At 41.7% G+C, this 26,159-nt stretch overlaps 4 protein-coding genes across 11 annotated transcripts in view; 3 read left to right on the top strand and 1 right to left on the bottom strand.

The window, feature by feature from the left end:
- The first annotated feature begins 1,290 nt into the window (after positions 1–1,290).
- On the top strand, positions 1,291–7,295 carry echdc2 (enoyl CoA hydratase domain containing 2). 2 transcript variants are annotated; one of them, XM_026304896.2, is made up of 11 exons: positions 1,303–1,831; positions 2,610–2,677; positions 2,807–2,894; positions 2,997–3,083; positions 3,175–3,267; positions 4,500–4,556; positions 4,664–4,726; positions 4,837–4,961; positions 6,076–6,126; positions 6,225–6,272; positions 6,413–7,295. In XM_026304896.2, the coding sequence occupies exons 1-11, from the start codon at positions 1,591–1,593 to the stop codon at positions 6,488–6,490; spliced, it is 999 nt and encodes a 332-aa protein (XP_026160681.1). In that variant the 5' UTR covers positions 1,303–1,590; the 3' UTR covers positions 6,491–7,295. The 2 variants fall into 2 exon arrangements, with proteins under 2 accessions (XP_026160682.1, XP_026160681.1); XM_026304897.2 differs by lacking the exons at positions 6,076–6,126; positions 6,225–6,272; positions 6,413–7,295 and adding an exon at positions 5,166–6,054 and having other exon boundaries at positions 1,291–1,831.
- Positions 6,828–14,720, bottom strand: zyg11 (zyg-11 family member, cell cycle regulator). Its single transcript, XM_026304895.2, has 18 exons — positions 14,236–14,720; positions 13,931–14,096; positions 13,398–13,609; positions 12,999–13,316; positions 12,735–12,848; positions 12,528–12,644; positions 12,303–12,443; positions 11,847–12,023; positions 10,917–10,981; positions 10,597–10,696; positions 10,440–10,490; positions 10,174–10,335; positions 9,948–9,995; positions 9,660–9,857; positions 9,522–9,574; positions 9,145–9,242; positions 8,857–9,057; positions 6,828–8,771 (listed from the first exon to the last, which is right to left on the bottom strand). Exons 1-17 carry the CDS (start codon positions 14,263–14,265, stop codon positions 8,867–8,869), a joined length of 2,241 nt encoding a protein of 746 aa, XP_026160680.1. The 5' UTR covers positions 14,266–14,720; the 3' UTR covers positions 6,828–8,771; positions 8,857–8,866.
- Positions 14,721–14,724: 4 nt separating this feature from the next.
- coa7 (cytochrome c oxidase assembly factor 7) lies at positions 14,725–16,433 on the top strand. Its single transcript, XM_026304898.2, has 3 exons — positions 14,725–15,121; positions 15,265–15,405; positions 15,586–16,433. The coding sequence occupies exons 1-3, from the start codon at positions 15,016–15,018 to the stop codon at positions 16,029–16,031; spliced, it is 693 nt and encodes a 230-aa protein (XP_026160683.1). The 5' UTR covers positions 14,725–15,015; the 3' UTR covers positions 16,032–16,433.
- Positions 16,434–16,755: 322 nt separating this feature from the next.
- Positions 16,756–26,159, top strand: part of ralgps2 (Ral GEF with PH domain and SH3 binding motif 2) — a 63,668-nt gene continuing 54,264 nt past the window's right edge. For 4 of the 7 annotated variants that reach the window (XM_026305171.1, XM_026305169.1, XM_026305176.1 and 1 more), the window contains exon 1: positions 16,756–17,046. The gene's annotated coding sequence lies outside the window, so the exon portion shown is untranslated. Of the gene's footprint in view, positions 17,047–17,345; positions 17,492–17,769; positions 17,889–20,581; positions 20,688–26,159 lie in introns of those variants that run through there. The other 3 variants (XM_026305170.1, XM_026305172.1, XM_026305174.1) reach the window with 3 other exon arrangements.

Raw genomic sequence — 26,159 nt, 5'->3', positions numbered from 1 at the left:
ACCTGACACCCTGCAGCCACCTACACTCTGCATGTATGATAAATTTATATTTCAACTACAAATTCACGCCCAGACCCACTTGCATCCATAGTAATTACGAAAGATAAACAAAGCCATGTAGGCAAGACAGTGTACAATAAAATGTGCTCACTGTGGCAAAAATGAAGCAGTCTGATTCAGTAAATCTCATCTGATGCACCTGAAGGCTAAAATATCTTAGTAATATTTTATAAATTGGCACTCTCCAACAGTGTCTGGATCAGATGCACATGGATATGCACTGACAGAGACACAGACCTGGCCCTCAGACTATTATTATCAGAGCCACTGTCAGGCTATGTACTTGCATAACCTGTGAAGGCTGTGCTCAATAATGCATGGTCAGGCTAGACATGGGCCGCTTGATGGAAAACCTTACATCAACATCCCCGTTTGTCTGGCCAAAGACTGGACATTCTTGGGATAGGACAGCAGGCTGAATGACATTGTGTGTGTGTGTGTGTGTGTGTGCGAGCGCGCTTTCATAGTTACAAAACTTATAGTCTTGCTGAGTGAAAGTGGCAGTTGGTAACACTAAATTCTGATTGATCACAGTACGACACAGAAACAAAGACACTTTAACATTGTGGGCTAAATAAGATATTATCCTTTAGCTGTGCTGTGCCAAACTGCATGTGGCACTTTTCTTTGTCACTGCTGATTTCAAAGGCTGAATCACAATTCCACTATTTTTTGGTAATGTACTTTATTTGAACTTCACATACACAGACAGAACATGACACATGAGGAACGAGCACAGTAAAAACTGTAAGCTCAACTCAGGATCCAGGTCTACACATCCAACCTGGGGAAACACAAGTGCAATACATGATATACATAAACAAATATAAACCAAAACACAGAGCCAGAAGGAGTAAATGAGCAAATCACTAACCCTAACCCTAACCCATATATTGTATAAAGCATATTTTAGTAGCTTTTTTGTTTATACTGCATGAAACAGATATAACTTTTAACTTCATTGACCAGAGTAGGAAGGAACGGCTTGCATTTTGAAAATTTACATTTCTTAATATGATATTTAGCCCAAAGTAGCCAGGAATAAAACTGATCAAATGTAAATTGTTGCTTTCAATCCATGAAAACACATTTTCCCATTTCAGGGAGAAGCTATAGTGAACTCTGGAAATAAACATTGATAGATCTTTCCAAAATATCTCATTTCCACGTTTCCTTCTGCAGTCCAGCCCACGGAAGTCGTATGGAAAAGATACAAGGAGAAACTGCAAAGACCGAGGGGCGTGTCAATCCGTAACACACTTCCGCAAAGGATGCACTGGTGTTTTCTCGATTTGGACTCGTCCAGGCAGAAATGACAGTTTTGGGATGTTATTCTTTATGACACACTGGGGCGACTTTCGGATCCACCGAGGAACCATAAAATAAGGGAACTGGGATACACCCAAAGTCAGACCAGGTTCAGCCAAGCCCCTCCCTTCACAGGAAACACCTACACCGAACTTCCTGCAGGTTTCCTCCAACTTTCTGACAGTCCTTCTGCGTGTGTAAACAGTAAAGAGGCAGCTAGCCATGATGGCTCTCCTGGGTAGACTGGCCGGGCCGAGGTGCTCGTCGTGGCGGTGCTTGGGTGTAATTCTGCGGAGAACGCACAGCCAAACGTTCACTCCTGTGCAGCGGGACGGAGCGCGACAGGTTGCCCGTGGCGGGCGCCTTTTGACGGGATACAGCCATGCACAGAGCCGCGGGCAGCACACGGAGGGAGCAGATCCGGTGGAGGTGGATGTAAAGCGGTTAGAGGGGGAAGATGATGGTAGGGCCACACTTTATTCGTATTCAACACTGTTTAACTTCACTCTGACAAACAAACCATGGGGCTAAGACACTGTGTGACAGGCACCTTTCAATTATTCTACATTATGAAGGATTATATCTCCTGTAAATGGCTTGGACTTACTTTGTGGGGAAGAACAAGCTGTATTTCCATAGGACACGGTATTTATGGAAAGTTGTTAGGATGAGGTTGTTTTATTGAAAGACCTTATTAAATTCTCTGGGGGAATTATGTAAGAATCGATGTATTCTGCCAGTTAGTATCTGTGCAATAATCTGCACTATACAATCTGTGATAACACAGTTTCTACCACTATTAGTTTTATTTTTTATTTTATATTTTATTTTATTTACTTTATATTTATTATTTATTTACACTTCTTTTATCACTCTGACTCTAGCAAAGTAAATACCTACCAGAAAAATTAATAATTAACTCAGAGGCACAAAGTTAAAATTTAAAAAAGTGTTTGATTAAGCCTGTTTTTGATTAATTTACTAACGGTCAGTTTTAATGTGCCCCCATATCACAAATCTCTAAGGGCTTTTCAAACTGTACAGCATTTCTACCTTTAGACAGAAAATGAAAACACCTATTAACCAATAGGTAAATAGTGAAAAATAGCTGTTACAGTTTCCTAGAATCCAAAGTATTTTCCATATTCTAAATTTGTTAGAGTAATTAATAATACAAGCAACATAAACCCACTTATTTGCCACCTGAAAACCAATGAAAAGGAGCTGTTGCTGTTCCTCAGGGATAGTGGAGGTATTGATGTGCCGACACAAGGCAAGAAACGCTCTGGGCCATGTGTTTTTGTCACAGGTGAGCAGACCTCTACAACACACACACACACACACACACACACATACATACATACCATACATACCATACACACCATACACATGCATAGATCACACTTACCGACATGGACTGAGTGCTCTGTGTGCGCAGATGAAGGAGCTGGTGTCTACACTGTCTGGTGACTCTGTAGTGCGCGTGATTGTCTTCAGGAGCTTAGTACCAGGGGTTTTCTGTGCAGGTAAATGTTTTGTGAAATATCTAAAACTGCCCATTTGTCTGTTTGTTTGTCTGATCAGAGCCTAAATGTTGTGTGGTTGTGTATGTTTTGACGTGAACTTAGGTGCTGACCTTAAAGAGAGAGCTCTGATGAACAACAGTGAGTCTGATCTGTTTGTTCACGGCCTGCGATCACTCATGACTCAGATCGGTATGAGAAATTTGCAAAAGCCTGGTTCCTAGAGTGCACAATATGCATATGCATTTTTGAACTTTCTTTTTTCGTTGTAATGCCCCGGCAGCATCGTTGCCCATGCCGACCATTGCAGCGATTGACGGCTTTGCCCTGGGAGGTGGACTGGAGCTGGCCTTGGCCTGTGACCTCCGCACTGCTGGTGAGTGACCTGTGAATCTTCCCCATCAACCCTGAACTGAATGAGTCTGCAACACATTTGAATCTATCCCCTTTTTGCCTTCAGGTGATGTTAATGGGGTATGAAAGGGGATGTCTTCTCCTCTTCACAGCTGTCACTAATCCAGTCATATTAGATCAGTGGTCGAGTCTAAACGGGATGGTGGAGGATAGTAGCATCCTCTCAGGGCCATGTCTCTAGACTGACAACTTCGTCATCCCATCAGTGCGGATTAAAGCAGGGGTCCTCAACCTGGGTCACAAGGGGTGACAAGGTTGATTAACAAGTTATGAAGTGTCAGGATAGGAGCGTCAAACTTAACCCATTTGACAGGTTGTGGAACCTGTTTATTTACCGTGTGTAGCATCTTCTTATGTGACAGATTGGACGGATTATTTATATTGTGAAGCTCCTTTTCTGTTTTTGTAGCTTTGTTTGTATAGTGATTTATATAAGTGTTAGTTGAAACTATCATTTTGAATGTTATAATGTTGTATGTCCTTCCTCTTTGATATCTGAAAATATTAGACTTGTCTATTAGGGTTAGGGTTAGGGTTAATATGGGTCTAATATTATTAATAGAATTAATAATTGTTTAGGTTGTTTTAGGTAAAAGGTCAAACATTTGTTTCCTGTTTTCTTCTTAAATTTTTTATTGTCATTTTACAGACAAAATAATTAATCACCATCCTAATCAGTAATTAAAATAAACTTTATTGAGCATCTGATTGTTACTGCTGCTTTTCACTATGTGTTCCGTGTTTGTGTGTGGACAGAGCACACATACGCTCAACAGGCACTGGTCATTTAATCCAAAATTTTAAGGAAGTATATAGAAAATTATACATAAGCCACATCAACTGCTGACATTTGAAGGAAAGGTGCAGCTGCATCAAAAGTCACTACAGGATTTCAAAAACACAGAAAACACCATTCAGCAGTCCCTGAGAGGTTAACAAGAATGATTTGAGCTCAGGGACTAATGAGGCAGGTGAGGCCAGACACATCTGCCCAGCTGTTCATGTGGCTGAATCTACATGTGATTGGATATATTAGGTGTGGCAGTGCCATGATTGGTTGAGCGCTGATGAGTTTAGGTGAGCAGGTGTTTGTGTTCATTGCTCTGACAGACGCATCAGTCAGACCTGACTCCCTCCCAAAGCTTAATGGCAGCTCTGACCTTCAACTGTCTTCTGCATGTGTGTGTGTTTCAGCATATTCGGCACAGATGGGTCTGATTGAAACGACACGGGGGCTGCTCCCAGGGGCGGGTAAGCCAGACATAGGTCACAGAAGTGACCATGGCACTGTGCTGAGTGTTTAAGTAGAGAGATGATGCATGTGTGAGAAGATGACCTTGAAGTGGTTTGTCCTGCAGGGGGAAGTCAGCGGCTGCCGAGGGTGGTCGGCATCACTCGGGCCAAAGAACTTATCTTCACAGGTGGTATTATGGTGACATGTTGCTGTAGGCACATGATGCTTATTGTTCAATGAGGGTTTTTTTTTTTTTTTTTTTGTATCACGCTCTCTCTGCTCTCTGTCTGTTATCAGGTAAACGTGTGGGAGGGCAGACAGCGCTGGAGATGGGACTCATAAACAGAGCAGTGGAGCAGAACCAGACAGGAGATGCTGCCTACAGGGAGGCACTCTGCCTGGCCAGAGAGATACTGCCCCAGGTTTGAATACAAACACACATTTATTCCCCCTCTGCTACAGCTCAGACCTCCTCCTCTGCCTCTGCTTCCCCCTCTTCTCAACAACCCAGTCACCTTTGCTTCATGTCCACCTTGTGTTATTTTGCTCCCTTCCAATCCCCTCCTGGTCTTTTCTTCCCACCTTCCTCTTTCTCCTGCTCCCTCTTCTCTTCTCTCCCTCCCCAGGCTTCTGTCGTTCCATATTTCTTTCACTCCAGTTCAGATGCCCGCAGTTGGCAGGGCCAGAGTGGCAGCCATGTGAAGAAGTGGACGACAGATAGCACCACACATACACACTCAGAGACACATGCTTGTGTTGCTGTGCCTGTGAGTGATTGACAGGAGTTTAGAGTGAATTAAAGTGAGGTGGGATGTTGGAGATAATAAGCTGTGTGAGTGCTCAGATCAGAGGCTGGCAATTAGCATCGACTATGAGTCAGTTTTTCTTCAGCACTGCGTTTTTCAATATGTTTTATCTTAATTAATTTCGGAATAGAACTGAATTACTAAACATTAGTAAATGAGGGCTAACCGCAGCTTATAAAAGTCTTAGGCAAAAAAAGGGTGATGCTGCAATTAATAGTTGAGCTATAATGATAAACAGCAGCTTGGTTCAGTTTAGAGAAAGTACTGACTTTGTTGTTGCCTTAGAATAAATGTTGTAAGAACGTCATTTCTGTTCACTGCCACTTTTGTGTATTTGTGAGAGACAAAACTGTTACGATCCAGTTGTTCAATTGAGTTGTGTATAGAATTTATTTGTGTTAATCTGGTAAGTTTATTAGACCTCATTTTAGCACTGCTGTTCAAATAGCAGTATGTTATGTTCTGAGGTTATATTCATTAGAATTTACATGAGCTTTGTATTTACATTACCTACAGTATGTGAAGGGTTTTAAATAAATCATGAAAATGAATTCCAGCTTTGCTCGGGCTAAATGTTTCTGCCTAATGCTCCTGTCGGTTTCTGAATGTTTCATAATGTCCATATCTTTGTGGTGTTTGAATTGTGTGGTTTTAGTACATTGATCTGAACAGGGTGGCTTATTGAACCTGTCACTCTCCAAATCTGACGTGTTTCGCTCCTGTTGCCTAGGCTCCTATCGCTCTGCGGATGGCAAAAGAGGCAATGAACAGAGGTGTTGAGGTACACAATGGCTGAAAAAAAAAAAAAAAAAAAAGCCTTTTTCATTTTTTTTTTTTTTCCATTCAGTGGCGATAGTAACTGAAATCCATCTCTTCCAGGTTGACATCAGCTCAGCAATGGCTATAGAAAGGATGTGTTATGCCCGGGTAAGACCTCAAGTGTTGTCAGACCAAGAAAGACTTGGATGCATTGTCTCCCATTAAAAAAAAAAAATATATAAGCAGTGTGTAAAATTCATAGCATTGCCATGTGTTGTCTTGCTGTAACCCTTGCCCTCTCTTCTCAGGTCATCCCTACACGAGATAGACAGGAGGGGATGGCTGCCTTCATAGAGAAGAGACCACCGCGGTACACTGGACAATAGACTCTTCTGAAATTGAATTTCTCTCTGACACAGATGTGCCTCCACAGTTAGACACTAGTCTCTATAACCTCATGTCTGATAGATAATTAACACCCATCGATTGGCTGTGTTTATGCCTGCCAGTGTCAATATATTAATGTCAACATGGGTGCTCGCTGGTGATTGTTTATTTCAGTGACCTTTAGACCTAGACAGGGAAAATATGATTTTAAATTTGATAACAATTGCAAATGTAGTGTGACAATAAAGAGCTTGCTATCAGATGTTTACTCACGCATCCATACTTTGCAGGTGACAGGAACATCACCTTTAGTAGTGACAGAATCAAAAGGCAACATGAGTTTCATCTCTGGTTTATTTGAATATACATTCTTTATTTCCAAACTTAAAAACATGACTCTCAGCAGTAACATGGCACAGTCGTAGCAGATGTACAGTATCTCAAATGGTGAGAAGTCAAACTGGCCCATATCCATGGTGACGTTCAGGGGTTCAGCTAAACAATTCAAGATATCAGGAGCAAACAAGTTTTGAGTCATCCGTTTGTTTTTTTTTTGCTCTTGTTGAAACGAAGCAGATCAGCCCTGGGACCCATGCATAACAAGCAAGCTTTACCACAACAACTTACTGAAAACAATAAGGTCGTAACTCAGTGCAGATGAGATGAGGTGTGAATGTTTTGCTGACAGCTGTTTTTGAGTACCATTTTTATATATTTATTTCTATCAACTTATCAATAGGTTTCATGACCTGGCACTGTTATTCCTGCTAAATTTAAATATGTTTATTAAAGTATCATCATGGTGATATTGGGTTTGACACTAGATTGTAAAAGCAACATTAGCGTTAATTGCATAGAAAGGGGCCTTCATAATCATTGAAGAAAAAGAATGTGGGTGTCAGAGTCAGTTTTATAGCACATGGCCTCTTTTTGTGGACCACAAGTGTTCTAGGTATGAAGCTATCTAATGAAAGAATATTTCAATATTCCTCAATAACATGCCCTCCTCACTCCTGGATAAATAGTGTTTACCCCTGTACATTTTAACCAGATAAACTAAAAAATAAAAGCAGCAGCACATGCAATAGAATAATTTCCATGCAACCAATTCATCCAGCCCTGAACAAACAAATCACTATTTCTCTCGTATTTTCTATTATGTACAAATTACACACACACACACTTGTAGATACAGTGACTTGTCAAGACATACTTACATGCCAATACTGAAGTGCAGTCTCTGTCTTTAAGACACTCAGACGCACTGGGAGACAAACATACCAATATATACAGTTTCCTCTAAGAGGAAACAGCTGTGATTTAAAAACATGAACATCCATAATGACTATTCTGACCTTGTCACTGCCATTTGTGTCCAGAAAGGACATCTGCATTTAACCAGACAATAATGACTAGAATACTATGCCATTTCAACAAATTATGTGAAAGCTACTCTGGGTTTTCTGATTTACAGGTCTGTTGGCTTTGCCACTGAAGCAGCTGATTTAGGGCTACCAAACATTTAGAAAAATTCCTGGAGTTTCTTGAAGAGGTCGAACATCTATAATTTAGATTTCATCTGTAACATTTGAACCCACTGAACACTGAACTTGTGTCATATAAAAATCAATGGCACGAGCTGATAAAAGACTAAACGAAGAGAAGAGTAACAGCAGTATTGCAGCCGTAGAGGCGCAGGTTTCCATGAACAGAACACTGCAACAAACAAGCACATATTCCCAAAATGAACAGTACAAGCATTCAGACAAACTCCAGCATGCTTGTGCTCACAGCAGCGTCATGCGTATATTCAATGAGCTAATCAATCAATTCAAAAATCCAGAGCCCTCTGTAACATGGGGCCGGAGGGTGCCGACCCTCAGCCGAGCTCTTGGTAGTTCAGTCCCAAACTGAGATTTGTATGTGTGCACTGACATGTTTTTGGTATAAACACCATCATGATGCCAGTGCCAGTCTAAGAAAAGCGATAAACCTTGTGTTGAGACTTAAGCTTAACTGACTGACAGTTTATCATATTTGCATTATTTAATCACAGGATTAGCACACAGAAATATTCTTGTTTTGATACAAACATAAGGAAAATAAATAAGGTTAGTGTGTGCAAAGCATTGCGTAGTCTGTCCTTTAATGTATACTCTTTAGTGATTCTTGGTAAAGTGTATTTGTGCGTGTGATAGTCACACACACACGCACTCATAAAATCTCCCCTGTGGTGGGACCCAGCTTATTCATCCTCCTTTTGCAAAGGAAGCCTCTTCTCTGAAAGAGATAACATAATAGAAGAATGAAAAATCTCCAGCCAGTGTGAGCCTGACACACAAACATCCAGAAGCATGTATCTTACCTTTGTGAGGTTATGGTGGTGGTGGGCGGCGACTTGTGTGTGAGTGTGCAGGCTGGCCTGTCCGAGCTCTGTGGCGCTGCAGGCTCTCCAGAATGCTCTCGGCCAACAGTCTGACATCTCTGTGGGTCTGTGGGTGCGTATGAACATGCTCCAGCTGCTGCAGCCCGCCTTCCTCCAACAACATGCTGCAGTAGCGAGCAGCTGCAGACAAAGGGTAACACAATATCAAATCTTGTGCCTGGGTAAACATAACACTGAGTTTTGTATGTGCATGTGTCTGTGTCTCACCGTTTTTGCTGCAAACATGTTGCATGGCCCACGCTGCCCACAGCTGGACACCAGGGGTGTGAAAGCACTCCAGTAGGGGAAAGAAGGGGTTAAACGATCTACCGAATGAGAAAATATATCACACTTTTATGATAAGATTTTGAGGGAACAAAGGTTTTCTATTAGACTTAATCTACACACCAAAACACACATACACAAAAAATTATTTTATATGATTCACCCTCCTTTTTTAATCACTGGTTATGACTAATTAAATGATCGTGTTTATCTTCTGAATCCAGCGTAAGTCATAGACTCTGTTAGCTGTGGGCCTACTAGTTATAATGTCATTATGTGTTTTCCTGCTTTATTATTACAGTAGAGAAGCTGTATCTCACCTGTAGGCAACCATTTCACACTCTGGTGGAGGCCACTTCATAATGACAGCATGCTAAAGACACACAAATATTAGAAACTTTGAAATAAACAAACACTATTTATCTTTATGAGTTATGAGTAGTTCTGGTCATGCCCACCAGTTGTTCCAGCAGGGAGGATCGAAGTTCCGGCTTGAGTGTCCATGCCTCCTCCCCTCGTGACGTCAGGTGTGCGAGGATACCTGCAGCGAAGTAGCTGACCTCTACCTCTGGGCTGTGCAGCAGAGAACTGATGTGGTCCAGGAACCCCTGCACCATCAGCTCTCCATGTAGCTCCCCGACCTCTGCTATGTTGTTCTAGACAACAAAAGGTGAAAAGATAATATTTTACTTTTTTTTTTTAACATTCAGCTTTTCTGATGAGTAATAAGAAAGTGATTAACTCACCAGCAGACCGAGAACCTTCTGCTGAATAGAAGACTCATTGGGGAAGGACTGCAAAGGTGGTGGTGAGAGTGGGAGAGGGAGAGGTATGGAAACAAAGCAACTGAGTCAGCCCGCCCCACAGGCATACTTACAGAGCAACACGTGATGTTAGTGAAGTGATTAACAAATATTGTCTGCTCTAGGCCATTTTGTTTATTTACATGTACATGTTGAGATTTCTGTTTACCTCCAGAACTTTAATGAACAGATCCAGCCCCTGGTTCTCAATAAAGCGGCGGCAGGTTGTCGGTGATTCATCAGTGAGGTTCCAGAGTGCGCTCAGTGTAAATTTGAGGGTGGCGTCCACCACGCCCTGAGTTGCCTTCTGACGCACAATATGGAGCAGTTGCTGCAGGGTACAGAGGCAGACAGAAAGTATACATGTGATGAAAATCTGCCTGTTTGGTAAATTAGCAAAGGAGGAAGAGAACACAGCTGAGATGGGAACTTCACCTTCACTATGAACAGTTCTGCTCCCAGCTGCGCAGTCTGCTCTGTGGACAACTAGAAAAAGAAAAGATTTCAAATTTAGGGAAAAAAAACCCCTACAAATTAACCAAAAACTGCATGAGGTATAACATATGTGACGTTAATGTAACTCATCACATACCTTGGCAGCCAGTATGGAAATGATAGCCACAGCCATTCTCTGCATGTTTTGGTCTTCATGGTTGCAGAGCCACTGCATCACTAGTTTGGCAGCTTCAAACCTTGTAAACAACAAAAGGGAACAACACAATTTTACTATAAACTATTGATTACAGATGTTACATTATAGCAGGTCAGTTATTTTGCTTTTCAGTTTTGGGCTTTGCATGTTTACTTCTTCTTCAAGATTTTGCACAGTATTGTGCCATTTAAAAAATATTGTAACCAGCTGAAAAGTACATTATAACCATGTTAATACTATAATAAAAATGTGTTTCTAACCTGTTGAATGGTACCTCCTGCAGAATGCGATCACTGCACAAAGACAAAAGGCAGTTCTTCTGCAGCTGTAGACAAATACATCAAAGTGGATTTAATTGCATATATTGAACAAATCTCTCTCACTTTTTGTGATCATAATTTTGTTACGTTAATATAAAATGTGTGGTTCTTCTTGTATCCCTTTTATTTGGTTAAATTCACTTTAGTAAAATATTTAAAAACAGAAAAACACAAACGCCCAGTTCTCACCAGATGCCTGCACTAGGTTGTCATATCTTCATAGACTAGATATAGTTTCTTCTCCTCAAATGATAAAACAAGTAAAATTAAGTTGATAAATTACACTTTCCATAACCTGTTTAAATTAACCTTCGATATCCTGTCTTTTTTGTAATAATGCCTCAATATATGCTTCATGTAAGCACATATAATTAAAGCCTTCTCTATCTATCAATTTATCTCGCTCAGTGACATTCTCTCTTTTGCCTCTGTGTTATTATCTTATTTTAATATATTGCTTGGAATACCCATTCCCTTCTAGAGTGTAGAAATCATTTGTTTGCTAATAATTACAAAAACAGCTTCTTCTCTTGGATGTTCCCAACTAACAGTGCTGCATCGAATCTGTGACTAAATGCAACTGTATAGAAATGAGAAACTTCATGCTGTGTAACTGAGTATTGTATGTTTGTTATAGCTCAGCAGATACTGTTTTATATAAATATTTGTCTTGCTTGGCTTGTCTACCACTCAGGAGAAGTGGTGACATGCGACACTAAACATATCTGTGTCGTCACATTTCATCCATGGGGATATTTTCTCCATGGAAAAACATGTGAGCGGAACTTGCTCAAGGACAAACTGATTATTGTGACTGATATGGCACAAATGACGTGCACGATCAGGACAGCTGTGTAGATATGAAACTACCTGTTGGTGGTTGGGGAAAGTCCTCATGGCCTCCAGTAAGAGCTGAGTGACGGTGCTCAATAGTCGCACTGGCATCCCTGCTGCCAGGTCCTGCTTTGTCAGGTTGAACACACAGGCACTGGCTGCCAGCTGGACATTCAGAGTAGCAGGGTGATTCTTCATACCCAAAACAACCAGCTAGAAAAAAAAAACAAAACAAAACAGAACAGGGAAGTGATATTATGTTTAGAAGAGGAAATAGAAGAGGAACTTAAAAGTGTAAATTTGGAGTGGGGCTCTACAGTTTGACATAATACTCTGCAGCGGCTCCCTAGGAGGAGAAAATGTAGCTGTCAATCGCTTATCAGATAAATGTAGCATGTGGTTCAGATATGACATTATCAGAACTACTTAAGCAATTGCATTGCATTAAGTGAATTATTTGAACAGCATCATTTCCAAGTAATGTGGTTTTACCTTAAGGATGTCAGGCCTTGGTTTCTCCATGACATGAGTCAGGCTGAACAGATGAAATAGAGCTTCTCTAACAAAACCTTCCCTTTCACTGTAGCGACGCAATGCCTCACAGATCTGGGTCTCATTGGCTTCTCCTGTTACCTGTTCACACAGCATTTGAAAACAGCTTAGCAAACTTTCATTTCTGTACAGTTATTAATGTTATTGTACACATCTATTACCTACCTTTAGATTTCCTTCTCCGGAGAGGAAGTCAGAAAAACCAGCATCTGTGGCCAGAAGTCCCACAAAGGTCATCCCTGGTCTCTCCTCAACAAACGCTTTTACAGCTGCATCTGTAACCTGCAGCATTCACACATAACTTGATTTTAGGGCCTCATGTCATCTTTTTAATCTAACAGAAATTTTCATAAGATACATCAACACACACACCTGTTTCCTCCCCGACACATCCAGGGAAACAAGAGCAGGGAGGATCTCTGGCTGTCCAAGCAGCTGACGAGCCACGTCAGAGGTGAACTGCTTGTCATCACTGATGTCCAGGTGCTGCATAGGAACACCACATCCGCCCAAACACACACAAATTTGCTTGTGAAATCACAATGCTAGTCTTCCTCTCAAAGACTAAGAAACAACATAAACAAGTTTAACAGTAGACACAAAAGACCAGACTCTGCTCCACCCCTTCACACTAACCTGCAAAACATCCAGCTGGCCTATGACTCCCAGCAGCTGAGCAGTGCTCATCTCCAGCCTCTTCAGCTGGTGCAATGTTAGTGAGCGCAGCCGCTCCTTCAGGCCTAGCAGTGGACTGAGGTTAGTGACTGAGGTGTTGGAGAGATCAAGGCTCTCCAACCGAGGCAGGGAGCACACATCGACCAGCCCTGAGTCATAGAAGTCTACATTGGCTAGGGAGAGGGAGCGGAGGCCCTGGAGGGAACCGAAGCGATACCGGATTGGTTCCTCCAGAGAGGACATGGTGAGACCTGTTAAGACAAGCCGCTGGAGGGACTCCTGCAAGACAGCAACAAAGAGAGCATTAATTCTCTTACTACTGAGGGACAAAAAGGCAGTTGACTGAAATTCTCCCTTTACCTGACAATATTTATTGGTGGCCAGTCCCTGAAGAATGTCAGGAATAGTGAGGTCTGCGTTGACCCTGGCAGCATCCAGCTCCAACAGCCTGTGAGGACAGAGGGCTTTCTGGAAGGCCTCTGCAGAGATACGTGCTGTACGGATACAGGCTCGTCTCAGCCGCAGGTACTCACAGTTCCGAAATACACCCGCTGTGCTGTCATTCAACAGACCTGCAGTGGAAGGAACTCATCTTTGAACAGGACTGACCTTTACACAATACTGCATCTGTTATGTAAGGTTGGACTATGGGCTTTTAAGTGACACTATAGCATCAGATTAAGTGGCTCAAAGATCTAATACACTGCTTTTTCTCAGAAGCTGCCAAAAGTCCCTCAGTAAGTGTGTGTGGAAGTGAAGAATTTCTTTATTAATTTAGATAAGGATTATTCTGGTTGGTATCTGATGGTTCAACAGGTGATCGAACCATGTGAAACCACAAAGCTTGACTGTAGGGGTAACCTGCAGGAGGGTCTCATGAGGTCCAGGTTTACCTTCAGCTGCCATCTTGGCCAACAGCTGGTCTGCTAGCTCCTGTGGGAAGAGCACAGCCTCTCTGAAGCACAGGGAGCCATCGGGGCGCTTGGCACAGAAACACTCCAGGCTTTGGCTCACATAGGTCAGGCACAAGTCCGTCAGAGTCGCTGGAGACGCCTCATCCTGAACAAAAAAACATTTGCGAATGAGGATGTTTCATGTAATTTTCTGGTTTAAAACGTTTAAAGTTGATTTTCAAGTAATAACCCGAATACATAAAAATACGTCACTTACATCACCCGAAGACAAAACTGAAACTTACCGTGTTTAGCAAACTGCAGGCCAGGGCCATGGTTTAAAAATGAAAGAGTAGAAATAGCTTATGCAACAGAGACCGGTGTGTTTTTCACCAGGGAAACCTGCAGCTTGGCTCTCTGGCAGTCGATGAGCTGTTTTGGCCGTTTAAGTTTGCAGGACTGGGTCTGTTCACCTGTACCGTCACCGGGAGGACGGCACGACGAGCGGAGCACCGAGCAGCGTTAGCTCAGAGCCAGCTAGCTCACTTGTTGTCGCCTCCGTTGTGGAAAATCGCTCCTCCTGCAAAGATGTGGACAGCTGTGTGCTGCGGAGCAATTCATGTTTAAAAGACACCAAGCAATCACTGTAGCGACCGAAGCTCTGACTTGAAGAGCCAGCTGGGAAATACAGTTTTAACGGCGAACAGGTAGGTTTAATATAGACTAGACAGACAATAAACAAAGGTCACAGCACCGGAAGTACATTATCGAAGGGGCGGGAGTACGGAAGTCTGTAAGGGGTTGCTTATAAAACCAGGAAGATTTCATCTGGAGACACGCACGACAATGCTATCCTGTCTTTCAGAGGAAATCTTTCACAGGAATTACTATTACTGGACTCTACATTCGCATCTTCGCGGTTTCGGTTCATTGTCTGCATCTGTAAATTGAATCTAAGGTGGTGTTTTCTAAATTTGTTCATCTACTCATTCACCAAGGTCACAGGTTGCAGTGAGTGTAGAAGGGACTAAGCCTTCATTATATGTGGTTGTCGTAAAGTACAAGGCAAAGGTGCGGGTTGAAATATGGCTGGACTTATAAACTTTGAAGATGAGGCTGAAGTGAAGCAGTTTTTGGACAACCTGGGAATGGAGTACAGCTTCCAGTGCTACAAAGAGAAGGATCCTGAAGGTAACACATCTGCGCTGTTCACAGATCAGTGGTGCTGAAACACTGGACACCGTCTGACACTGTTTTTAAAAAGTATAATTTTTATTTGATATGTGTTAATTATGTTTGCCTCATTGTTTTTCCTTCTGACTTGGCTTTCTTAGGGTGCCAGCGGCTCGCAGACTACATAGAAGGGGTGAAGAAAAACTATGAATCTGCAGCACAAGTGCTCAAACATAACTGTGAAACAAATGGACATGGAGAGAGCTGCTATAAACTTGGGGCTTACCATATCACAGGAAAAGGTAAAACATCAAGGTGACCGAATGCTGTACTAATTTGCCATCTGTTGTGTTTAGGACTGAACTGTTAAAGTGCACAATTTAAAGTTTAGTTTGATAAATATAACATAACATAACAACGTATAACATTCATAAACGTCTCTGCATAAAGACCTCTGTCAATCTTCTAAATGTTCCCACCAGGTGGAGTGACCGAGTGTCTGAAAACAGCCTACTCCTGCTTTATGCGCTCCTGCAATGCTGGAGGAAAGAAGTCTATAGATGCCTGCCATAACGTTGGTCTGTTGGCGCATGATGGGCGAGCTATGGAAGGAGGACCTGACTTTACAGCAGCTCGGCAGTACTATGAGAAAGCTTGCTCAGGTGGCTTTGCTCCATCCTGCTTCAACCTCAGTGCTTTGTTCATTGAGGGCAATTCCAAAGGGCTGGCACCAGATATGACTCTAGCTTTGAAATACGCAAAAAGGGCTTGTGAACTGGGACATGTGTGGGGCTGTGCCAACGCAAGTCGCATGTACAGACTTGGGGATGGGACAGAGAAGGATGAGAAGAAAGCAGAAGACCTGAAGAATCGAGCAAGAGAGCTGTATGGTTTACAGAAAGAAAGGCAGCTCAAATTTGGGGAGTGAATGTGACTGCTGATTAAATCGTTACTGTTACAGGTCTCCTGTTCATTCAAGTTGCTTTGGTGGACATATGCTTGTATATGCACAAATAAGACCTGGTCAGGGTCAGACAAGGGTTGGAGAATACTGAAACAGGCACATTTGCCTCATTTACTGTCTGCACACAGTGAAATACAAGGAGAGCTCATTGACTTGACTATTTGTATTAGTGGATTTTAGCCAAATGCATAAGAAATGTAAAAATAATAAAATAACCATTAATCCAAGTGAAAGTGAAGTGTTGAAACACTTAAGAGGTAAAGGGTCATACAGGCCCTACCAGCACACTACCATGTACGTCACCCATCGTGCAGTATTGTGTATAACATCCTCTGTCTATGTTAAAATAAAAAATTCTCACTTTTATTTATTTTTAACAAAACCTTGTAGAAACTGGCAAACCTGTTGAACATTACAGATATGAGGCCGCCAATTGGGAAGCTATTCAGCAGCCAGTCTACCAGTAGGCTAATTTAATGTCGAATAAAGGTTTTTAGTTAACGCTAGACTAGTTAGTAGCAGCTGGTTATTAGTTATTGTCCTTAAACTCCTAGAGCATAATTACTGTTTCAGTCTCAGGAGCGGGTGCAGGCACAGCAGAGACTGGACCACAAGAGGGAGACAAAACCCAAGACATGAACTTTGCGCCCTTTTCAAATCAGGACGCTTTACCTTGGAGTCAGTACGGTGCCCAGAGGGAATGTCGGCCCCACCTGTCAATATTTCAACAGACTTGTATATAACATATACAAAGACAAAAAAGGCATGGATATGAAGGAGTACGCCGTGGTGTGGAGGATGGTGGGCGGACTGGGCGGATGGTAGCTCCGCCTGCTAGCCCTCATTCAAAACAGAGCACAGCTGTTGTCGGGCGTACCGCCGCGTCCTGAGTGTTAGCCCGAAACGGTGAGCTGCCTGTAGGGTTTCCGATGTGCCCACTGGAATATCAGGCGAGGAAAGAGGAAAACGAAGTAATTCGGTGAGTCACACAACAGCAAGAGGCGAAGTTTGTTATCGGTACGAGCATAATTGAGACAGTCCCTCCCGAGCCGTCGAGGTAGCTAGCCGTTAAGCCCCCCGCGAACGATTTGGGTGTGTTTGTTTTTATATGCAGGATACTCCTTTATCAAAAATAAATCGGCATCCAACCAGATGAGGGGGCACGGAGATGTCAGAGAAATTATATGTTGAAGGCAGAGACTAGTCCCGGTTCTTGTAATGAATAGTGTGTGCAACTGGGTACCATGAGTTGGTTTAGTCACTATTTTATTTTCTCAGCCACCCACGTGAAGATACGGTCGCCCCACCACAGTTTGATCTATGGCTGAGGATATATCATGCGCTCCCTGACCAAGCTAACGAATCAAGCTAGCGGCAGTTGAACATGCTAATAAAGAAACCCGAGGAAGCAGCAGGGACAGCCGGTGAGTTAGCATTTTGTAATTCCTTCGGTACTTTGTTTACTTGTGTTTGGCTCCGCTCAGGGAGACGGGGGACTTTATATCGAGCCGTTCGTGCTGTTAGGCCGTCAGGTCTTATTTAGCAGCCGTACCCACTGCAGGCGCCCTGCTCGGGATAGCTCATTGGCGGTGACCCCCCCTGCACAGTTCCGGGGAGTGCTTTGGGTGTGGCGTGGGTTCACCCACGAACAATGCTGTGCACAGAGATATCCTATCTTGTCAAAGCCGCAGCATATCTGGGGTAAAGGATACTCTGAGTGTGGCAAAGGGCTGACCAGCGGTTTCGACCCGTATGTCCTGACATGATTTGAATGAGGGTATCCCTGAGAGCTTGAGCAGGAGAGGTTCCCAAGTTCAGCTGGTAGGGGTTTCTTAAATAACACTTGAATGTTTCACCACCAACACTCAGCAAGCTATTCTCCATGTGCCTACTGTCTATCTCCATTAATGTAATCTAATTTGTGGATCAATAATGTCAGTTTAAATGAATGATAGTCCTCAATTAGGTATGTATTTCTTGTAACTCTATACCAGATACTCTTACAGTTCAAGAAGAATACACAGATGTCACATTAATCAGCCTTCAGGCTGTATGCTAGCTGTTCTTTCACATCTGGGAAAATACTCTCATATCAGAGGCATCAGCTGCATGTTAATTTGTCTGGACTAGATTTTACATATACAGATAGGTAATGGTAAATAACTGGGCACACACATGAGCTCCATTAGAAATTAGTTTTAAGCTGATTTCTGAGTGTCCTGTGTGCTCGTCCCTCTCACCCCGTTTTGAAGGGCTCTAAGGAATGTTCCATATCGCTATTCAGTATGGATGTGTGGAGCTGCTGTTTTCAACACTTAACATATGACCCGGAGGTCGCTGGTTCAGACTCATGACCTGCGTGCCTTTACAGTGCCGTGGTGATGTTGTGTCGAGCCATGCACAAAAGCCTGAAACAATCTCATTTGGCTTCAGCGATCTATTGTTGATAGTTAAATGGATGCAGGATGTTTCATTAGATAATGTTGTTATTGGCAGTCATAAAGCTCTATATACATTGTTTGATGGTGTGATTAGATACTGTTAAAGTTTAGCCCCAAAGAGGAGATGAAACCTAATTCTTTCCAAATGTGAGGGGTCCTCAGTCCTTCATATGTTAGAGAAGAGATCTGTTTGGAATTTCTTTTGGATTTTATTTCATCTCATTCAGGCTAAATCAAGGAGAAAGCAGCAAATTGGTTCTGAAATCAGTGAAAGTTTAGCCTGCAAGAGAGTAGTGGGTGTGGGTGTAAAGGGTACATCTAAAGCATTTACCCAAGTAGTCTTAACGCTGGGGCTTTGGTTTTGATCCAGTAACATATGGTTGATTTTGTGTTCTATTCAGTGTGGACATTTACACTGTTAGTCTTAAGCAGTATAAGTTCCATGTGTATGCCTTACAAATGCTGCATTGAATTATCACTGTATATTTTTGGGTTTATTCTGTTCTTTGTCCCTCTTCCTGACTGTAAACACAAGCATCACGTTGCATATCTGCTTGCCAACACAAATGCTGTGACTGCCTGGAGGTTTTGCTGAAGCTCACTTAGAATTTTCATTTTTATGACACATAAAGATCTATGGCTAAATGATTTGTCTTTGCCATTATATAAGCTAACAGTTTTCAATTGAATCGTATAGTCATGTTGCATTTAAAGGGAGAAAGTCACGATATATCTTCATAGGTGCAGTTACAGTTTACTGTCTCTGGATGATTATACCTGCTTCGATACGACTGCTCTGAACGTCATTTGAGCACCAGCGACATTTTAGAAACAGTCTCTTGGTATCTCTACATACCACCTCCACCTTCCTGGCCAGGCTAATCCCAAAGATGCCTCATGTACGTGGGCCCATCTGTTTAGCACTGTGGTGTAACTGCTCTGTCCAAGGCTTGCAAATGTGATTAGTTAGAGATTACATCTGTGTATGTGTGTGTGAAATTAAACTCCTCTCTTGGATTCAGAGCCGTGTGTTTACAAGAGAACGGGATAAAACACTGTTGGGCTTTTGCGTCATCAGGTTCACTCCCAGGTTGTTCTCAAGTTATGTTTCTCTGGGCTGCATTGCATCATGTTAACTACACAGTTTATGTAAAATGTTCCTAGGTGCATGGACATGTCTGTGTGTAACAATATACACAGTCCAGGTTGCTATTTGACGTTTTTTGGTTGCAAAAGCAGTCATCTTGTTGACTCTTTCTGGGAACTGTACAAATTCTCGAGGCGTTTTTGTCTGTATCAGGCTTTTTCACTGCGTGACCTCCAATGTGATGTTGCTCAGTTGCCAGGGTAACTTGTGTCTGGCACATTCATTCAGCACAGATGGAAGTGTAAAGTCACATGTCGTCATACTTCCTCTGATGCCTTCCCTGCTTGGGTTCATCACCATAAGAACAAATATTAAGATAGTTATTTATGTTCCTTTACTGCTCTGGCTTATATGTTGATTCCACAAACCTGTTCCACTTCTTTTACTATCTGAAGTCAGAAAGGGTCACTGCATTTGATGAGTTGTTTTGGATCACTGATAGTCATATTGTCCAATTGTGTGTTTGGTTAAGGCATTGTATGCACATTACAAGGTTTATCGAATGTTTCTGGCAGTTGGTAGAAGTGGGTGTTTTGAGCTTGGCTAGCACCTGACTAGCAACTGTGTGCATGACTGTATGTGTGAGAAGGAGATAAAGAGACAAGGATAGTGCATGCCCTAGCTTTCACTTCAGAAATCTCAGGGGCGGGCACCATGTCTCACTGTGAAGATTGAGCAATGTGCCTCTTCTCTTGTACACAGAATAACATTTAAGGAAGTAGCGCAACACTGTCTTTTATTGTTATGAGTGTACCTGCCATGTGGTTCCTGCTGTGTTGTAATCACAGCTCTTGTTTCGGGGAAGTGCAGGCACTGAAAGCAGTTGAACACAAACAGTGTTGAAGTGGGGACTGTACACAGAGGGTGACTCGTGACTGATGGCCAAATTCGTTTCTCTCTCAAACTAACACACACACACACACAGTGCTTAATATGCTCAACAGTAGGCCGAGCAATGACAGGAGGCCTGAAGCTTTGTGAGCATTTTCAACACTGATGGGAGTGGCTCCCTCATGAAGAGCTACACAGCAAGTAGACTGCTGCACAACTTTGTCTCTTACGCCTCTGTCCTGTCTGTTTCCTAGCTGCTTCTTTGTGTTACTTTTGCTCTGTTTCTTTTCACTTGGCTGTCTTGTTGTGAGTGGGATGTGATGCTAATTTAGTCCTGTCATGCTTTATTCTAATTTTTAGACAGTATCTGTCATAATGCATTGACATACACTACATTAACTAACCCCTACTCTGTGCTTTCTCCTCCCTTATTCTTGTCATCTGGGGATATACACTCTATATTTACAAAAGACCCCACTTTTGTAAATTTATCTGGCTGTCAGTGGACATCACTGGTGCCAGTGCAGTATCAGGCTTTTAGTAAGAGTACCTACAAAATTATATAAGTATAAAGTATAAAGGCTCTTTACAGAAAGACATTTAATTGAACCCAGTGAACCTTTACTCTATTGCATATTTTGTCACAGTATAAACTTATGACAGTTTTTGCTTAAATTTGCAATGGACACAAATTAGTAACTGAAGTATTAGTATTTAGGTTTGATACCAAGCCCTGCTTGTAAACAGGTCATGGTTGTATGGAGCTGCACTGAGCCATAACTGATCAGAAGCAGGAGATCTCTTCTTGAACTTACCATATCATAGTCATGACTGCTCTTTCATAGAGATCACCATCTGTACTGTACACTGTCTTTAGCTGCTTTTAAAATAAAGTTGATGTTGGTCCTTAATTATTGTCTTGAACATGTAACAGTGTAATAGCATGAAATTAGTTTGTTTTTCTGATATCTGAAATAATTATATTTTTTTACCCTACATTTGACTATGGCTACTCTTATCTGTTGGTGTATAAATTTAGTATTAGCTTTACTAATTTGAGGAACCCCCAGGGCTTCCCTGTCTGATTTATGGTCAGACTCATGTGACTCTGTGTGTATTGTTATGTAGTTGCAAGTAGTGTTGAAACATCAGTCTAACACTTTTGTTGATGGTGCTTTCTTCCTTTGCAAAATATGGCTTCATTATATTCCATTTAGTCTTTGACGGTTTGAATACATCATGTGCGGCCAGATGAAAAGAATGGGGATTACAAATGCGGAGTGTCTGCCAAATGACGGTAAAACCTGTTGAATAAATTACCATCACCAAGCACACATTTGAGACAAGCTTTCAATACTTGAGTTGCATGCAATCAGCCCAGTATCTCATAAAGTCTTGCCCTTGAAATCCATTGCAGATTCTTTGTGACTTTGAGCAGATTTTGTCACAGTAGAAAGAAGGCTATGTATTAAGCAGGGTGTTGTTTAAGCATTTGTTATGCTGGCTCTAGACAAAGTGGTGATGTCTCATCTAACTGGCTTTACTTGAATTCCTGCTTGTCCAATGCCTGGATGATTATCTTTTCATCTCTGAGACTGTGTCCACATATATGCTGGTGTTTTCATTTAATCTGTGTATTTTAAAGTCATCATTAGTTTAGCTCACCCACGTGATAGATGTTAGCTGGGGTTAGTGTGTCAGGTTGTAGGTGTTAGGGGTCATGAAGACAGAGGTCAAAGGTGAGTTGTAAAAGGACAGTCTTTAAGGCATTCAGTATGAGGGTCTACGTTACACTGAGTCTGGTCCTGTATATTGGCAATATTCTCATTAGTGGATGTTTAATTTGAGGAGCATGCAGAGCAACAGTGATCACTTTGTGTTCAAGATAGGACAGTGTGTGACTTACATATTAGGTTACAGGAACATGAGCATTAAAGTCATTAATCTCGATTTGAGTGTTGTTTCTTCTCTCTCTTCTTCCTCTGTTTTCCTGTCATCGCAAATTTTAGGAAAACCTCTCTGTGCAGGTCTCTTGTGCTAAACTGCATTAGTTTTAATTAGGCTAGGCATATTCATAAACTCCATCTTGAACAGACAGATCACATTCAGCGCCATTTAAAATATGCTGCTGCTTACTACACTGGACCACAATGTGTTCAGGTGTTTTAAGTAAAATGGCTCTTGTGGAGTTTTGTTGTACAGATACAGAATGAGGACCGGGGCGTAATCCCCCCCACTGGCCCAATTGTACATAAACAGACAGATGCCGCACCCATCCTCTTCCCATACATAGTCCTGATCGACCAGTCTGTATTTGAAGAAAAGTCTTTGTGGTCTCGGAGCACAGCCTCATCTATCTGTCTAAAACCCACAGTGTTTTGGTTTGGAAGTTAAACTGAGAGCTGGGCCTTGGTTATGTCATGGAAACTTATGAACTTTGTCTTGATCCCTGCCAAAGACAATAGATCAGACACAGACAAACCTGATTCAGACTCTTTTGCTCTCTCTTCCCTTTGCTTTCTTGTTCTTCTTCTGACATTTTCCTTTGTCCCCCCCACCCCAACAGACAGGGAACACTGTAGGGCCTTGTCCTCCACCTGCACTTCACCTTCTTTTCTACTTTCCAGGCTGAAAGGGATGAATGGTGATGATTCACTTCTTGAACACACGTGTTTTTCTGTGTCATCCTTAAGTCAACATGTTTCCTGTAGCCTTTGACAGGTTTCTCACAGGTTGGGTCTCAACATGCAGAGAGAGGCCTGCACTCACATGCCTGCACTTACAAACTTTACGGTTGCCAAAATGGCTGTTTAATATTTCATATTCACAATATTTTAATTCAGTTTTAGTGTCATCTGCTCTTAGTTTCTGAAAATTTGATAAAGAAAAATGGAAAATATATTGTTACAATTTAAAATTTTTGTAAGATGGAATTGAATACATTTACCTCTTGGATTATTGAGGCATTAAATTAAATCGTATGGTATAACATCTATGAAAAATCTTCATAATTAATTTTTTTTTGTATATTTGAAAAAGCAGTGGCAATTAATGTTGGTGCAAACGATATTTGCAGTGTTAATGACCATTTTGAATTTCTGGCATTTATATTTAGCTCTTGTATAGGTGAATTCACATTAATTCTGTACAAAGCAAACACAACTCATTCAGATGTGAATTATTTTGCTCAATATCAGCAACTTGTCAGCAACTTGTCAGCAACAAGTACCTATACAAAGACTTGATGGACAGACATATGTTTGTCTCCTTTGTATGTGAAAGGTTAACCTGAATGTTTATCTGGCTTTCTTTTGTCTCATAGTTTGAATCTGATAAAGCTACAAGGATTGGAAGGATTTGGGAAGAGAAGAGGGGAGGGCGACATTGCCGCTGGAAACAATGTCTTTCCTATTTTTAGTCAATAGATGAATGTTTAGTAGCCCGTGCATCCTGTCTGTACTTGTCCTCTGAGAGAACAGAGACTCCAACTAGTGATGTCTATGTACATTATGCACATATTGTAATTTCTGTGTGTGCACAGACAGCATAGCCTCTGGCCATGCTGCTCTGTGGGAGAGGAGGATCAGAAAAAGGGTGTGAGGGGCTCATCCAGGGAGAGAGGGGTTGACAGAGAGGGGGATGGGAGCAGTGCAGGCGTTGAGGAGATACAGCTGTTTCTTTGGTCTCAGCTGTTGCTCCTCTTCCATTCGATGTATGCTCGGTTTCCCTCTCTCTCTTTCTCTCACACACACTCTTAACTGGAAGAAGCACACAGTCTAATAGTGTGCCTTACGAGAGAAAGATGAAAGAATCAATCTTTCATAGCTGCTATCTGATGGGAACAGCAAGTCCTCACCATATTAGTAAGAGAGGCAGCTATAGCCAGATTAGGAAAAGCCAGTCTCTCTGTTCTCATCACATTTTATTGTTGTTTCTTATTTACTGGTTTTGTCTTTCTTTTTGCTTTTACTGTCTCTATTTTTCTAACTGTGCCATGAGTTTTGATCCAGTCCAGATTTATTTTATTCCACTTTTTCTCCTCCTGAATCCCACTGGTTCTTCCTTTGACCTCTGAGCATGTGGGTGTCATGTTTTATTCTCCCATGTGACCTCTGACTTAGTGAACTCTCAGCACAAACAGCTGTGTGAGTGTGTGTGGTGCATGTGAATAACTCGAAGTTCCTCTTTGGACAGCATTGGGTGACAGTATGGATATAGATGGTGCTTTGGCTCTCATTCTTGTTCCTGTCCTGAACACAAGTATCGGGCACACTTTGACCACACACTTGTTCTGCCTCTTGCCCCTCTCCTTCTTATCTGCCTCTGCTTTTCCCTTTTGGTAGTGCTGGTGGTGTTTGTAGTTGTAATTGTCCAATTTATCAGACCCTGGAGAAAGGGCAGTGTCATTTTAAGGGAAGCCATGCGTGTAACAATGTGTGTGTGTGAGCACTGGGGTAAGCTGAGTGGGAGGGCTGTTATCTCAGGTTTGCTCATTTAAGCAGCTTCAAAGTGACTTGAGTTCTGGATTACAACTAATCTTACAACTAAATACTTAACCCTATCAGCAACATGGGGCTATATTCAAAGCTGCAAGACTCTCCCTGTTTGTCTTAGTGAAAATATTTCTCCATAGACCACATATATTCACATTCCAGACATCAGACTAACAATAGATAACCTACAGCATTTTTGCTTTTAAAGGTACTGCAGACTCTGCATTTAGGCATTGGATGGTGCACTGCACTTTTGGGTCAGGTTTCTGAGCAGAGTAGGCCAACCTAAAACAGGACAAGAAGGTGCTGGAGGATTGTTACAGAGAAAGGAGATTTAGATTTTAGTGAAATATGTGGAAGACGGGTTTTGATGAGTTTTTACAATAACAGATGGCTATAAACACCCCTGGGTTTCCATCATAGCCAGTCCTCAAATTTCACTAATCTCATTCTATCTTGTAAAACTACCTCTTAACATATCCTATTTCACTCCAAGTTTGGCTGCAGATTTGACCTTTATTTACTCTGAGGGTGTTCTGTATTACATAAATAAATATGACATAATTTTAATTGTTGCATAAATGAAACAATAACTGTTTTTTATCTTTGGAGTTTATCATTTCTAAAACAAAGACCCATATTTATATGCACTGGTGGAAGAATATCTTGAAATTACTGAGAATTATTAGATATTCTATTATTTAGGGTTATTCACTGCCACCTTGTTTTGTGTGTTAATTTACCAGGAGCTTTTGATCCTTGAAGGACTCGAGAGGCTCAGAGAGCTGTAGCAATACATATCCTCTCACTCTTGACCTACTACTGCTCTCCTGTCCTCCTTACTGGTCTCTCTTTTTTCTTTCCGCCCTCACCTGTATTACCTGTCTTCCGGTCTGTTAAAAAGTCACATTTGTATTAGTTGGGCAACATATTCTGTGGCCAACAAAGGAAACAGTCACCATCATTTTTTATTAGTATTTTTTTTTTTTAATGAGCCAGTTTTTCACAGTACTGAAAATTTAAATCTAATTTGAAGAACAAGATACTTTAAATGTAAAGGGCTAAGTTGGACATGTTTAGTCCAATTAGTTGTCATTCTCATCTAGTTGTCATTTGCATCTTTTCTCAAAAATGGTTTGAGCACAAATGTTAATTTTGTATGCACGGATGAGTTGAAATA

This window comes from Mastacembelus armatus, chromosome 4 (genome assembly GCF_900324485.2).
Source record: "Mastacembelus armatus chromosome 4, fMasArm1.2, whole genome shotgun sequence".
Taxonomy (NCBI): domain Eukaryota; kingdom Metazoa; phylum Chordata; class Actinopteri; order Synbranchiformes; family Mastacembelidae; genus Mastacembelus; species Mastacembelus armatus.
This window is presented reverse-complemented; position numbering and strand designations above follow the sequence as displayed.